Genomic DNA, 13,412 nt, shown 5'->3' with positions numbered 1-13,412 from the left:
ATCCTTGATCTTAAAACATTCAAAAATGGACTGAAATAATGCTGTTTTTCTAAAAATGATTGTTCCGGAAGACACTTTTAATGCGTTGTTGTGTATTTATGTTGTTCTGTTAAATAGACCAAACATAGGTTACGTCATATGATAATTATGGACATGCCCTTCAGGCTGAAATGTAGGTCTTTATTGAATTTTTTTTATTGAATCTCTGAAGTAAACCTGCTTTCATGCACAAAATGGGCACGCACCATATGAAGCAGGAGTTCGAAATGGGACCTTTTTCTCATATTGTTTGACATAATTATTTTATACATTGTTCTTATGAAACAATTATACAAATATAGCTTCTTTAAGTGTTAAGTGAAGATTAACCACGTCACTTTGAGATCTTGGATAAAAAAAAATATAACATTTTACAGACCAATGAATCGAGAAGATTAAACAATAATGTATAGTTGATAGTTGCACCATTCATTTTGCTTTGTAAACTACTATCCAGGACTGTGTGCTAATATTTACTCAGGGACAGAAAAACAGATAATGTTAAGACTGTGATAACGCAGCTTCCCTCAAGGTGACTTAATGCTCCATCCTGTCTTAGTCAGCATGCTGACAGTTGAACTGGGTGAACCGCAGTGTGAGGACATCATGAGTCCTGAGGGTCAGCCACAGTTCTCACTTCTCTCTGTCAGGTCACTGCTTGCCTCTGTCATTTACTGCTGCAGACTTTCATAATGCAATGTGTGCAAAAGCCCCTGAAATGTATTTTATAGCTTTATATTCACGACCAGCAGACACATATTTCCAAGTGTTCCCGCCTCACATTTTAAAGTAATTGAATCATCTAAGTATTCTATGGACACAGTGAAATTGTGTAAACTACCTGAAACAATTACACAAAAAATCACAGCAGGAAAGAGTTTGACGGTTTCTGCACTTGTCTTAGAGATACTGTTTCCAGGAAAACTCAGCGTGAGATTAACACTGTGGTGCACCCCCCAGGTCGTATCACTCTACAGAAAGAAACAGCTGGACCTCGAGTCTTGTGACACGCTACTCATTTAATTATATGGATGGAGAGAATTCAAGCTTTCCGGCCAAGATACTGATTACCAGCAACGCTTTATTGCTGACTTTATTCCTGCTCATTCACACTTTTTTGCCTGTGTTGCAATTTCCTGTGTGTGTGTGTGTGGTGTGTGTGTGTGTTGGGTGTTGTGTGTGTGTGTGTGTGTGTGTGTGTGTGTGTGTGTGTGTGTGTGTGTGTTGTGTGTGTGGTGTGTGGTGTGTGTGGTGTGTTGTGTGTGTGTGGTGTGGTGTGGTGTGTGTGTGTGTGTGTGTGTGTGTGTACACCAGTTTATCAATGGTAACCAGCAACGTACAATAAATAAATATAAAAGTCTGTAAAGTTTGGTTTCCATTCTCCCATCATGAACAAAACGCCATCCTGATAATGTACGTTTTTATGCATAATGTTCACTATTTTTGTAACTTTGCCATGCACAGAGCTGGCAATGTTCTATATTTGCTTATTCTCATAAAATCAAAAATACTGTTGCACTGAAAATGTGTATTAAGCCACAGCTAAAAATAATCCCGTAGAAAATAGAATTCACTGGATGGTTCCTGCAGCAGTTGTTGTAGGTGGCGTGTTTTGGTTTCCCAACTAATGATTTAGTGAACAACGAACAATGATTAAGAGACAAGAGTCTGTAAATGTTTTTCCTGAATTTGTCAGATTTACCTGTGGGTTCAACGGTTAACCGCTGACCTGATGGTCTGTGCGGTCACCAGAACACCTGAGCCCTCTGAGCGCGTCTGCGTCCTGATTGGCTCGCACTACTATGAACACAGTTAATCTTTTATTTAGATTGACCCACTCGGCTTTGAGGCAGGGGTACTCAACTTATTTTTCCCTGGGTCACTTTTCCCAAAATGACAGAGTTAGGACAGGGAATCCTCCACTGGCATATTGTTTGTCTTTTTTATATTTTGTATGCACCTTATTTAAATGAAATGTGACTTGTGAGATGTGATGTTTTCACTCCTTCTAATATCTTCGTAGTGGACACTTTTATAATTGGCACTTGATTAAGGCTGCGGCCCCACGAGGACGAAAAACGGCTAAACCCATAGGATTAACGCAAACGCAATCGCAAACAAGCTTCCGTCCACATGCAACTAATTATCCGGATAGTGGTCATGCCCACACGAGACCGCTCCGTTAGCTCCAACCGCTGGAGAAGCTGCAGTACATATACAGGAGCCTCTACGTGGCGCTGTAACTTCCTCCACAAAAGCAGCGAAGAAGCATGGTTGTCATGGTTGCCCTTCTGTTTATTCTCCGCGGTGGGGCCGAGGGAACCGGGCAGAGTTTTTCGCCAGTCAGCGTGTATTAAAGTTGAAATCTTCCGGACAAAATTATAAAAGTGCCGGGTCAAAGGTCTTCTTTGTTATGTATTGAGCTTTAAAACAAATGATAACGACTCTATATAAATAATGATAAAATACACGGAGCCTCTCTTTTCCCTCCCTCTCTTCGGACAGCGTCAGTGTCTGTCTCCATGCAGGCAGCTCATCCAGTATCAGTGAACCCGGCCGACTGTAAAAAATAAACATATTTCTAACTAGTTTAGGGAGTTTTGAGAGGTAATTAAAAATAGCTAAGGGGTGATGATCTGACTTGAAGTGTGTGTTTTGCTGAGAGGGAGGAGCTGCAGGTGAGTCAGAGCTGCGTGTCTCCGTCCTGTCAGATTAGACTTCACTCGGCGAGAGAAAGATAAATATCTGAATTCAGGGTGCAGTTTTACTTTGACCGTGGGGGTGAGCAGCAGAGGGTGGGGAGGAGGCGTGGGCTATTGCCTCATCATTATTGCTGTAGATGTTGCACAAACAACTGTAAGCATGGTCAATAGCGTCCGAGCACGATAGCAACTCTGCATCCGCCATTGTTGTTGTTGTTGGTGGCGAAACACTTCAGCACTGGCGGCGGGGTAAGCGGAGGTGAGCAGAAGAGTGGGGAGAGGCGGGGGCTATTGCGGCAATCACTATCAGTGATCTGAAGATGTCCGTATAGGGCGCACACACGGAGCTGTTTGACCCCCCAGAGAGTTGCGTATGCTTTTCTATCCACCTTGGGACCCGTTGTCGTTTCCTCAGTCGTTTAGTGCCGTATTCGGTCGTCCTCGTGTGGCCGAACGGTCTATATGACACTAAACAGTAACGCAAACGACCGAATTCGTCCTCGTGGGGCCGCAGCCTAAAGGTGTCGATCATTTGTGCTCTAATCTCTTCTTTTGTGTCTCTCCATCGTTCTCTGGTCTTTATGCTAAATAGACTTTCTTTTGCCTGTTTGCTCAGTCGTTAAGGAGTGGGGCTGGTTTCAATAGCAGCTGAAACTCAGCGCACTGTTGACCACACACTATGACTTTCATCTCTCTCCCTCTTATCCCATTTGCTCACTCTGTCCCTCACTCCCTCTTTTCTTGCTTTTTTTCTCCATAACACTGTGGGGAGTTTTTTTAGACAGAAACTGAGTGAAGTTTTCTCTCTGCCGTTTCTCTATCTGCTCTCTTGACTGCCCAGGAAGGTGTGAGTTGTTTGGTTAAGTTAAGCTGTGCTAGGAGCATGTTCACCGTTGTTATGTACAAAAAACACATGTGCATGCCCGAATACACACACACACACACACACACACACACACACACACACACACACACACACACACACAACACACACACACACACACACACACACACACACACACACACACACACACACACACACACACACACACACACACACACACACACACACACACACACACACACACACAGTTGTAGTCTTGTGCTGACATGACATTAATCACTCTAGTGGTTACTCCCAGTCAGAATTTCCAAATGCCGCTCAGAGTAAGAAAACAACACGAGGAAGTATTGAAACCCCGGCTGACCGTTTCCTGAAATTGTTGGGCAATTTCTGCAACTCTAAGCAGAAAACCCTGAAAGCCATTGAAAACTACTTTTCCCATTAGCCTCTTCTCCTCCCACTCCCATCACCCACTGTGTCTTCATTAGTTACAGAGTGAAGATTTGCAGCTTTGTGCAACAGCTACTTTGTGTATTTATCAGGGGTCAAAGAAGTTTTCAGAAAAGTATCAAGAGTAAATATAGAAAAGAAAATGCCCCCTGTGACTGAGATAATGTGAAATCATTTGAATCCTGTGGTCACAAGGCAAAAGGTTTGGGAATCACAATTGAAACATTTATGTGACTACCTAATTACTTTCCACTTGTGATTTATGTGTCTGTGTTTGTGTATTCAACACTTAAAAATGTTTCCCCTAAACTTCCTGAGAAGTATGGCAGGGCTCTGCCCACACACACACACACACACACACACACACACACACACACACACACACACACACACACACACACACACACACACACACACACACACACACACACACACACACACACACACACACACACACACACACCACACACACACACACCACACACACACACACACACACACACACACACACACACACACACACACACACACACACACACACACACACACACATTACTTGCTTTAGCTCCTCCTTCACAAGCTCTAATGCTTTGGCTGTGTGTGTGTGTGTGTGTTGTGTTGTGTGTGTGTGTGTGTGTGTGTGTGTGTGTGTGTGTGTGTGTGTGTTGTGTGTGTGGTTGTGTGTGTGTGTGTGTGTGTGTGTGTGTGTGTGTGTGTGTGTGTGTGTGTGTGTGTGTGTGTGTGTGTGTGTGTGTGTGTGTGTGTGTGTGTGTGTGTGTGGAGGAGGCTGGCCCCTGTGCTCAGTGCCCTGCTGTACCTGCCTCTCATGGAGGTGGACTACACTCCCAGAGCAGCGCTGTGAAGCAACAGGGTAGCTATATCCTCCTTCTCCTTCCTCTTCTCCTCCACCAACATCCCTCTGCTGTGAGATCCTCCTCTGCTCTGTTTCACTCTCACTTCCTTCTCTCTCTGTGACTGTTATTGTTTTTTAGGGATTCTTTACTCTCCAATGAGACTCTTTAAAGATTATTATTTAACAGTTATGTTCATACATTTTTTCTGAAATTTGAAGGGAGGCTTGAAAAGTGTTTGCATGTGTGTGATGTGATAAAACAGTAGATTTTGCATTTGTAATTGTTGATGTTTCATTGATCCCATCCTGTTGCCTTGTGACCATGTTGTCAGGGGCTTCTGGGTAGTCTTGCCCATGTGCGTGCGCACACAGCTAAAATGGCGGCATCCTAGTGGCCTGTTTTTTTCTGGATCAGTGTCACTTAGAATATAACATCAAACTAAAGACATGCTGCATAATCTGCCTTACATTGAGAGTGAAAGACAGAATTGTTGGTTTTCAAACTTCTGAATAAGATGAAAACATGATAGCAGTGCTGATTTAATGTCAGGTCTTCTTCCTTTTTCTACTTGTGAGGAACTTTAATAATGCAAAGAAGAAAGATGGAATTTGCCAGCAGTAGTCAATCTGGGCTGACCGTATAATCCTGAGGAAGCCAGTAAAAGCCTTTTTGCCTGCTCATAAAGCAATTCAGTCTCCAATAACCCGCTGTTAATACATAGAGAATCAGGTGCTTCTATCAATCATAAACACAATGTAATGGACAATCTCCTCAGCAATAACTGGAACACTTTAACCCGGCAGGATGGCGCTGTTACCCAATCAAATCTTCGCTCTCTACCTCCCTGTGCATCTCCGACTTTATAACCTTCGACCAGGTGAATGCGTTTCGCGATCTGATTGTCTGTGCAGGTTATGCTTTACCCTAGCTACTAGCTGTTCCTGCTGTGCTGAAAAAAAAGCGGTTTGATTAGGATAGAGGAAACACACATTCGTTACCATTTTCTTTCTAACAATCTAGTTTAATAATAACTGAGACGTCAACTTGAAGTCTTTAGGCTGTCTCTGAGTAAAGGCTGTGATTTGTGTTTGTCACAGTTAATCATCTACAGGTTGCTGCCTCAGTTTTTTTGCTTGCTCTCTCTTTCACACACACACACACACACACACACACACACACACACACACACCACACACACACACACACACACACACACACACACACACACACACACACACACACACCACACACACACACACACACACACACACACACACACACACACACACACTACGTTACACTACATCACACACACACACACACACACACACACCACACACACACACACACACACACACACACACACACACGTACACAAGCATTAACACTTTGAGAAGATTGTGCACACCCATGTTTAAGGTCAGACCTTTCAAGGAGTTGAACATTTTCAAACGCATTTTTTTCACTTATATACATTTACAGATTTCCTGTCATGTTGCATTACTTGCATGTTTGCCTTTTTTCTTATCTTTATACACTTGTTCAGATATGCACACACACACACACACACACACACACACACACACACACACACACCCACACACACACACACCACACCACACACACACACACAACACACCACACACACACACACACACACACACACAACACACACACACACCACACACACACCACACCACACACACACACACCCGCACACTCCACACTGACTATTCTCATTTCTTTATATTATGCAAGGGAAGAGAGGTTATAACAGACCCTCTCAGTTTTGCTTCGCTTGGGGTTGTGATTTCCTGAGTTTCTCCTCGAAAAGGAAAACCTCAGCACAACAGTGCACTGAGGAAGTTGGGAATATCTCCAAGTGGTCAAAAGCAGGAAGTAGGGAACCCCAACACCAAGGCTTAACAATACATATATTATATTTACATTACATATATTACAAATGTACTCTGCATTATGCACACACACGCATAATGGTTTATTTTTAAAGATTTCTAAACTAACTTTGTTACACAGTGTTGACCTGCTTTGCTTCTTTTCTTTTATCACAGAGCAGAACTCCCAAAGCGCATATTGTCCTCCCTTTGTCATCAGTCTGGCGAGATAAGGCTGATAAGAGATGGAGTCATGTTAGCACTTCACACGATAGAAGGAACAGAGGGAGGGCATGTTGAGCTGTGGAAGCACAGGGGAAACAACACTGACATAAGGAATACAAATCCGTTGGCCATTTGGACAATCTTGAGTGGTGAACACTGTATCCTCAGGGCATGTTATTAAAAACTAGATCTCAAAAGCGCTGGCCAAATTAATGTGTTATATGCTCTAATGTCATCCCGACCTATGGTCAACATGCAGTGAGAAACTACTGCTATTGATAGAAGGAGGAAACAACCTCCTGGCTTTCCGCTCTCTTGGTCTTTGCAGTTTTTTTCAACTTGCCCATGTTTGACCTTTGTCAATAAATGCATGAATAAGAAGTGTGCTTCAACCAGGAACATGACATTTAAATGTTTACATTATGTCAACAACACATTTTTTAAATATTTTAAGTCCTTTTATTCCATCAAGCTGACATTGGCATCATTTTTGTTCCACTGTGGACGAGGTGCAGGTCATTCTAAGCCCTCCAGCTTTGGGGCAACTAACATGTGTACAGGTGTGTGTCTGTCCATCTGTGTGTGTCTGTGGGAGAGTGGGATATTGGGGTCAACTCAAATGAGTGAGTGCGTTACCATGGTTGCTAGGCTTAGTAGCGTTACCTTTGTTGGCTGCCTCACCTATTTCCATCGAAGTCCAGGCAATCTTGTGACGCACCAACACGCCCACACACTGCCTGTCTTACTAGAAATAGGTGCTTTTTATTTAGTCTTTCTACTAACATGACCTTTAATCGACAAAACTAGTTTGCTTTGTAGTGTGCTGTGATTGGCTGCCTCAGATTTAAAATGCTGCGGATTGTTCCGTTCTGAATGCTGGCAATGTGGGAAAATAAGAGAGCAAGAGGTTTATTCTCTGGAAGGCGATTTCTGATTGTTCCCTGTTCCTATTATAACCCTTAATGAAGCGGCACACACACCGAAACACACACACACACACAAAACAAGCTGCACCCGCACACTCTATAACACTCATGATAAAGAAGTTGAAAGTCCAACACCCTCTTGTGGTGAGTGTGCGTCAGGTTCATGTGCACGATAGATTAATGTGCACAGCTTTTGTCACAGCATGAAGTGGGGGTCATATTTTACTCAGGATTCCTCATCTAGCTCAACTCCAACATGTCCAACTCACTGCTGACACACACATACATAAACACACACACTATACACACACAATGAGCATGTGACCCAGTCATACTCAGTGAACCTTGAGCTGGAGGTTTCAGGGTTTACAGCCCTTCATTCTCTCTGATAGGGGTCAGTGATCAGTAAGGGACCTGAGGAACTCAACAAAACAAGGTTGTAAAACCACTGATAGGGGAAGGTGCCCCTGTGGTTTTATAGATGCCTGTATTTTCCTCATTCTGTCCAATCGCATTATTTGCCTTTGGTTCGTTTTGTAAGCTAGTTAATCTTGCGTGTGATTGCGTCTGCATACTGATACCTTTTAGATTCAAAAGCAGCTCAATTGTTGTTGGTACAGTCATGTTGTAAAAGGTTAATTCTGAACACTAACAGGTTTTCTTTTATTCTTCCCGCTTGTGTTTACGCTTGGATATAAGTGGCGGTTGATACAATTGGACTGTAATTGATAAACCTGTTTCTCTTTGCCCTCTTCAGGCCCCAGATCTGATTGGATGGTTTTGTCAGAATGACATCCGAAGATCCTGCGTCCTCGTCAACCATGAGCAACAACGCTGCCCCCCCCAAACCCTCCCAGCCTGCCGGAGCCTCACACAACCCTCTCCATGGACAACTCAACGTCCCTGAGGGAGTTGCAGGTGCTCCCAATGAGGCTGCACTGGTCACCCTGATGGATCGCACCGGCTACACTATGGTCCAGGAAAAACGGTCAGCGGTAAATATGGCCCTCCTCCTGGTGGGAATGCTGCATCTCCACCACGGGGGTGTGAAATCTTTGTGGGCAAGATCCCACGTGACGTTTATGAGGATGAGCTAGTCCCTGTGTTTGAGTCCGTAGGGCGTATCTATGAGATGCGGCTGATGATGGACTTTGACGGGAAGAACAGAGGGTACGCGTTTGTTGATGTACACAGAGAAACACGAGGCCAAGCGTGCTGTGCGTGAGCTCAACAACTATGAAGTGCGGCCGGGGGCGGCTGCTGGGGGTCTGCTCCTCCGTGGACAACTGGCCGTCTTTTCATTGGTGGCATCCCAAAGACCAAAAAGCGTGAGGAGATCCTGGAGGAGGTCTCCAAAGTGACGGAAGGGGTGCTGGACGTGATAGTTTATGCCAGCGCTGCAGACAAGATGAAGAACAGAGGCTTTGCTTTTGTAGAGTATGAGTCACACCGTGCAGCCGCCATGGCTCGCAGGAAGTTGATGCCTGGGCGTATTCAGCTCTGGGGCCACCAGATTGCAGTCGACTGGGCCGAGCCGGAGATCGATGTGGACGAAGACGTAATGGAGACAGTGAAGATCCTTTACGTCAGGAATCTCATGATGGAAACCAGCGAGGAGACAATCAGACAGGTGGGACATCAGTTTAGGGATTTCTCGATGCTGGGTTTTATTGGGTAAAGAGCATACATTACAGGAAATATACTACTAATAAAAAACATTAACCAATCACTCATTGTCTCTGTCAATCAGGTGTTCAACCAGTTCAATGCTGGATGTGTTGAACGAGTGAAGAAAATCCGTGACTACGCCTTCGTCCACTTTACCTCCAGAGACGATGCTGTCGTGGCCATTGGACCACCTCAATGGCACAGAGGTGGAGGGGTCCTGCATCGAGGTGACTCTCGCCAAGCCTGTTGATAAAGAGCAGTACTCTCGCCAGAAAGCCTCCAAGGGAGCTCCAGCCACTCCAGAGCCGGCACCACAGAACTACGTCTACCAGTGTGATCCCTACACATTGGCCTACTACGGTTACCCATACAAACACCCTCATTGGACCCAACAGAGACTACTTTTGTCAAAGGTTAGAATGAATTGCTTTTTTGTATCAGTACTGATCATTTGCAAAAGCCACTTAGTTTTCTGAAAGCCATCTTTATATGTTAAAGTTGGTGGCAGAAACTCTGTGGACCAATGCACTGTTAAAGATCTCATGATGAATCCAAGAGCTATTGTAGGATCAATGACAAACACACCTTTATAAATTAGCTATGATTTGTAAATTATCATGATGACTAAGATAATAGTGATTTTTAATCTTTGATGACTAGAATTTATTTGATGAAAGTTTTAAAATCTTAACTTGATAAGGGTTTGTGACTTATTGTTAATAAGACAAAGACAAAATAAGGTGATGGGCCAATGATGCTAATCCCATTATCGTTGATGAATGATTACAAATGGTATTTGGGTGGCAGCAGGAAAATCTATTCGACTTTCAACATCATTGTGTTTTGGTTTTCTCTCCAAAGGATCCCCAATGATACAGAACAATGGTAATCTCTCTCATCCTTATTCCTACTTATCCCTTTAATGAACAATGAGCTTTCTTGCCATGTGACAAACTATATGTTTCTAACACCATTCTTTTCCCGCTGTGCTGTCAACTCCCATTTCATGCTGGGTTACTGCAGAGATTTCAATAAAGCTAAGAACATTGGCAAAACATTTGACAGTGCCATGAACTTAAGAGTCAGATCACTGCTGCGGAAAAAAACGCAAAGTTAGCCTAAACTCAAACAGATATTGTTTACATTTCCAGTAGCAACTGCCACTTGCTTGAGGCAGATATTTTACCTTAAATAAGAGCTCTTCTTGCTGAAGCAGTCTTTATATTTTGGGAGGAATTCTCAAAGAAGTTCTGAACCCATCATAAAATATTTTTGCGCTTCAAAAATTCAGTACAACCTTGCCCTTACTGCCCAAGTCCTAAACCACAACCCCTGTCAACGTATTACTTTAATTGTATTTTAAGCAGGTACTGTGCGAGGTCGTGTCGTGCTGCTTCAGGTAAACCGTACCCCTGGGCCACGGGGTCATACCTGGGAGGTTACTCTGCTGGGTCGTGGCATCTACAGCCGCTACCATGAGGGCAAAAGCCAAGCTCGACAAGCCCTATGAGCTGATGCCCAGTCTGGAGCTTGCTGCCTCTGTCAACTCCATTGGCATGAAACCTTGGCACAAGTCAGTGAGATAGATATATACATCCTTGCCCATCTAAAACGCCTTTATTAAACCTTCCAGCTCGTCATTTCCTGTCTCTCCTCCCTGTGTGGTTGAGGAACACTTAGTAATCACTTGATCATGGTTGTTGCTGGATGGTCAGGAGCAAAAAGGACTTCCTTTCTTTTTACCCTACGAACTACGACACTAAATATCTGTCCTTTCCAGCATGACCAGAAAGTAACTGCTATGATTTGTTCCTCATTCTGTACCTTTTTTCCTCTCAAATTTTTCTTATCTGGTGTTCAGACCAAAAGCAGCACTGTGTTAGAATAACACAAGGCGCTTACGTCGTTGGGGGTGTACTGTTGAGACCATGAAATATCAAGCTATCAGAGGCTAAAACCCAGCCCCCTGTTTTTTTGATTGGCCAACGCAGAATTCATGGCATTTTGTCGGGGCAAAAGTTGATTTATGTGCAGGATGAGACAATATTTATTGTCTTAAAGCGCTTTTGACGCCCCCAATGCAGTGGTTGCATTGAACTGAATGGGAACGTTTCTAATGCAGTGCTGTTATCTGTCTGAACATGGCCGACGTATGTGGTGAACAATCCAATCTACTTTAACACATGCAACTCAACTCCAGTTTTTTACTGAAAAAGTGGCTGACCGTGTCTTGAATGTAAAACAAACATTTATCCCAAAAAGGTGTTAGCTTGTCTAATTCACAATTTGACCTCAACAAGTTAAGAAAATGTCTCTGTAGGAGCAGCTGTTTCAGGCTTTGTTGGCACTATGACACTTACACTCAAGAACGGAGTTGAGATGTGAATCCAAATGAACAAACAAAAATTACCTTTCTCAACTTTTCAATCACATCTACTATTTTCATTTGAAGGATAATACCAGTGTCCTGCACTGCTTATACATTAAGCCTACATGATCAACATCAGCATCGTTTAGTTTTTTAAATATGTGGTCTACAGTCTATATGAGGCGGAAATGAATTGCTGTCAAGAGGTTTTCTGTTAGATGGCTTCTTTTTAAAGGTTTGTTTCCTGGTTCTTTTTTCTTTCCTGAAGGTAAGCAGAAGGAAATGCATATTTGTATCAATGAGGGAGAGGCTACCCAACTCATATAAGGCTAAAACAGGATCAACTACATTCAAAATTGAAAGTAGAATATTAAAATGTAGAAACTTCAATGATAGAAGTGCAATGTTAAAATTCACACAGTGGTATTATTATTTCATCTTCAAGCTTATTACCAAACAAAAAAGCAACTATACTTACCAGATATTTGTAACATAACTTAAATATTTAACTTTTTGTTAACATTTATGGCATATATTTGTGGTTCAGAGGTCCCTAGTAAAGTGGGACGCTCTTGATGCTCTTTCTGAAAAGATTTGACCTAAATCTAATCTGGAGTTTAGTGTTAGTCCAAGACTGTGTGGTCAGATTAAAAATACCTTTGTCCATCTGAAACAATGACTGACATTGTGTTCGCTCTGTGTGTGTGTATGTTTGGTGTGTGGGTATGTGTTGGAGCACTGAGGTTAATCCATAGCACCATTATAATCCGAATCACACCCAACGCCAACTTGTGTAACTTATTTGTTCCCCTTCTTGACTTGATTGTTTCCTTCAACCTTCAGTGCTTTATCAGGCACTCCTTTTGTACATTTCCTTCTAGTCTAAGTATACCTGTGTCTGTCTGAGCTTTGGTCCATGTTTGACCTTTTATTTATTTTATTGTAAAAGAAAAAACAAACTATTTTGCTTTACTATGTTGTCTGCAGTGGTCCCATCTGTTATCCAAGCTCTCATTATTGTTTCTCTTTGCAGTGGGAATGCAGACTCTGGGGGGACAGTACCCCATGTTCAGCACGGCTCCTACAGCCAAGCTGATGAGGATGGGAAGGTGCACGCGGTTGAGCACCTTATGAACCCTCTGGCCATGCAACACGCTGACCACAACAGCGCTAATGGCGGTGCCAGCATCCTCCCTGCGGTATCTACCCCTCCTCCTTTCCAGGTGTGCACAATGACACTGTTACTGACTTGTAAATATGATTGGATAAAGATGTTAAATCTCCACTTTCAGCTCAGGGCATGTTACTTGATGCAGTAACCCAGGCCGCATGGGTACTTCATCAGAAAGTGTAGAGAACTGATTTTACACACAATAACTCATTAAGCTTAAAAGAGTACTCCATAGACTTTGCACTGTACCATTGGTGGAGTCAAAAGCCA

The 13,412-nt window shown here is 43.1% G+C and overlaps 1 protein-coding gene across 1 annotated transcript in view; it reads left to right on the top strand.

Moving 5' to 3' along the window:
* The window catches only part of rbm47 (RNA binding motif protein 47), a 34,482-nt gene that overhangs the window by 17,529 nt on the left and 3,541 nt on the right, over positions 1-13,412 (top strand). The window contains 14 exon segments of the mRNA XM_034080423.2: positions 8,693-8,930; positions 8,933-9,118; positions 9,120-9,185; positions 9,187-9,225; positions 9,227-9,565; positions 9,686-9,784; positions 9,786-9,974; positions 9,976-10,010; positions 10,460-10,488; positions 10,968-11,097; positions 11,099-11,176; positions 12,056-12,065; positions 13,016-13,064; positions 13,067-13,194. Of these exon segments, the coding sequence (XP_033936314.1) occupies positions 8,724-8,930; positions 8,933-9,118; positions 9,120-9,185; positions 9,187-9,225; positions 9,227-9,565; positions 9,686-9,784; positions 9,786-9,974; positions 9,976-10,010; positions 10,460-10,488; positions 10,968-11,097; positions 11,099-11,176; positions 12,056-12,065; positions 13,016-13,064; positions 13,067-13,194 (1,584 nt within the window). The 5' untranslated portion in view covers positions 8,693-8,723.

Source organism: Pseudochaenichthys georgianus, chromosome 1 (assembly GCF_902827115.2).
Source record: "Pseudochaenichthys georgianus chromosome 1, fPseGeo1.2, whole genome shotgun sequence".
In the NCBI taxonomy this organism is placed as follows: Eukaryota; Metazoa; Chordata; class Actinopteri; order Perciformes; family Channichthyidae; genus Pseudochaenichthys; species Pseudochaenichthys georgianus.
This window is presented reverse-complemented; position numbering and strand designations above follow the sequence as displayed.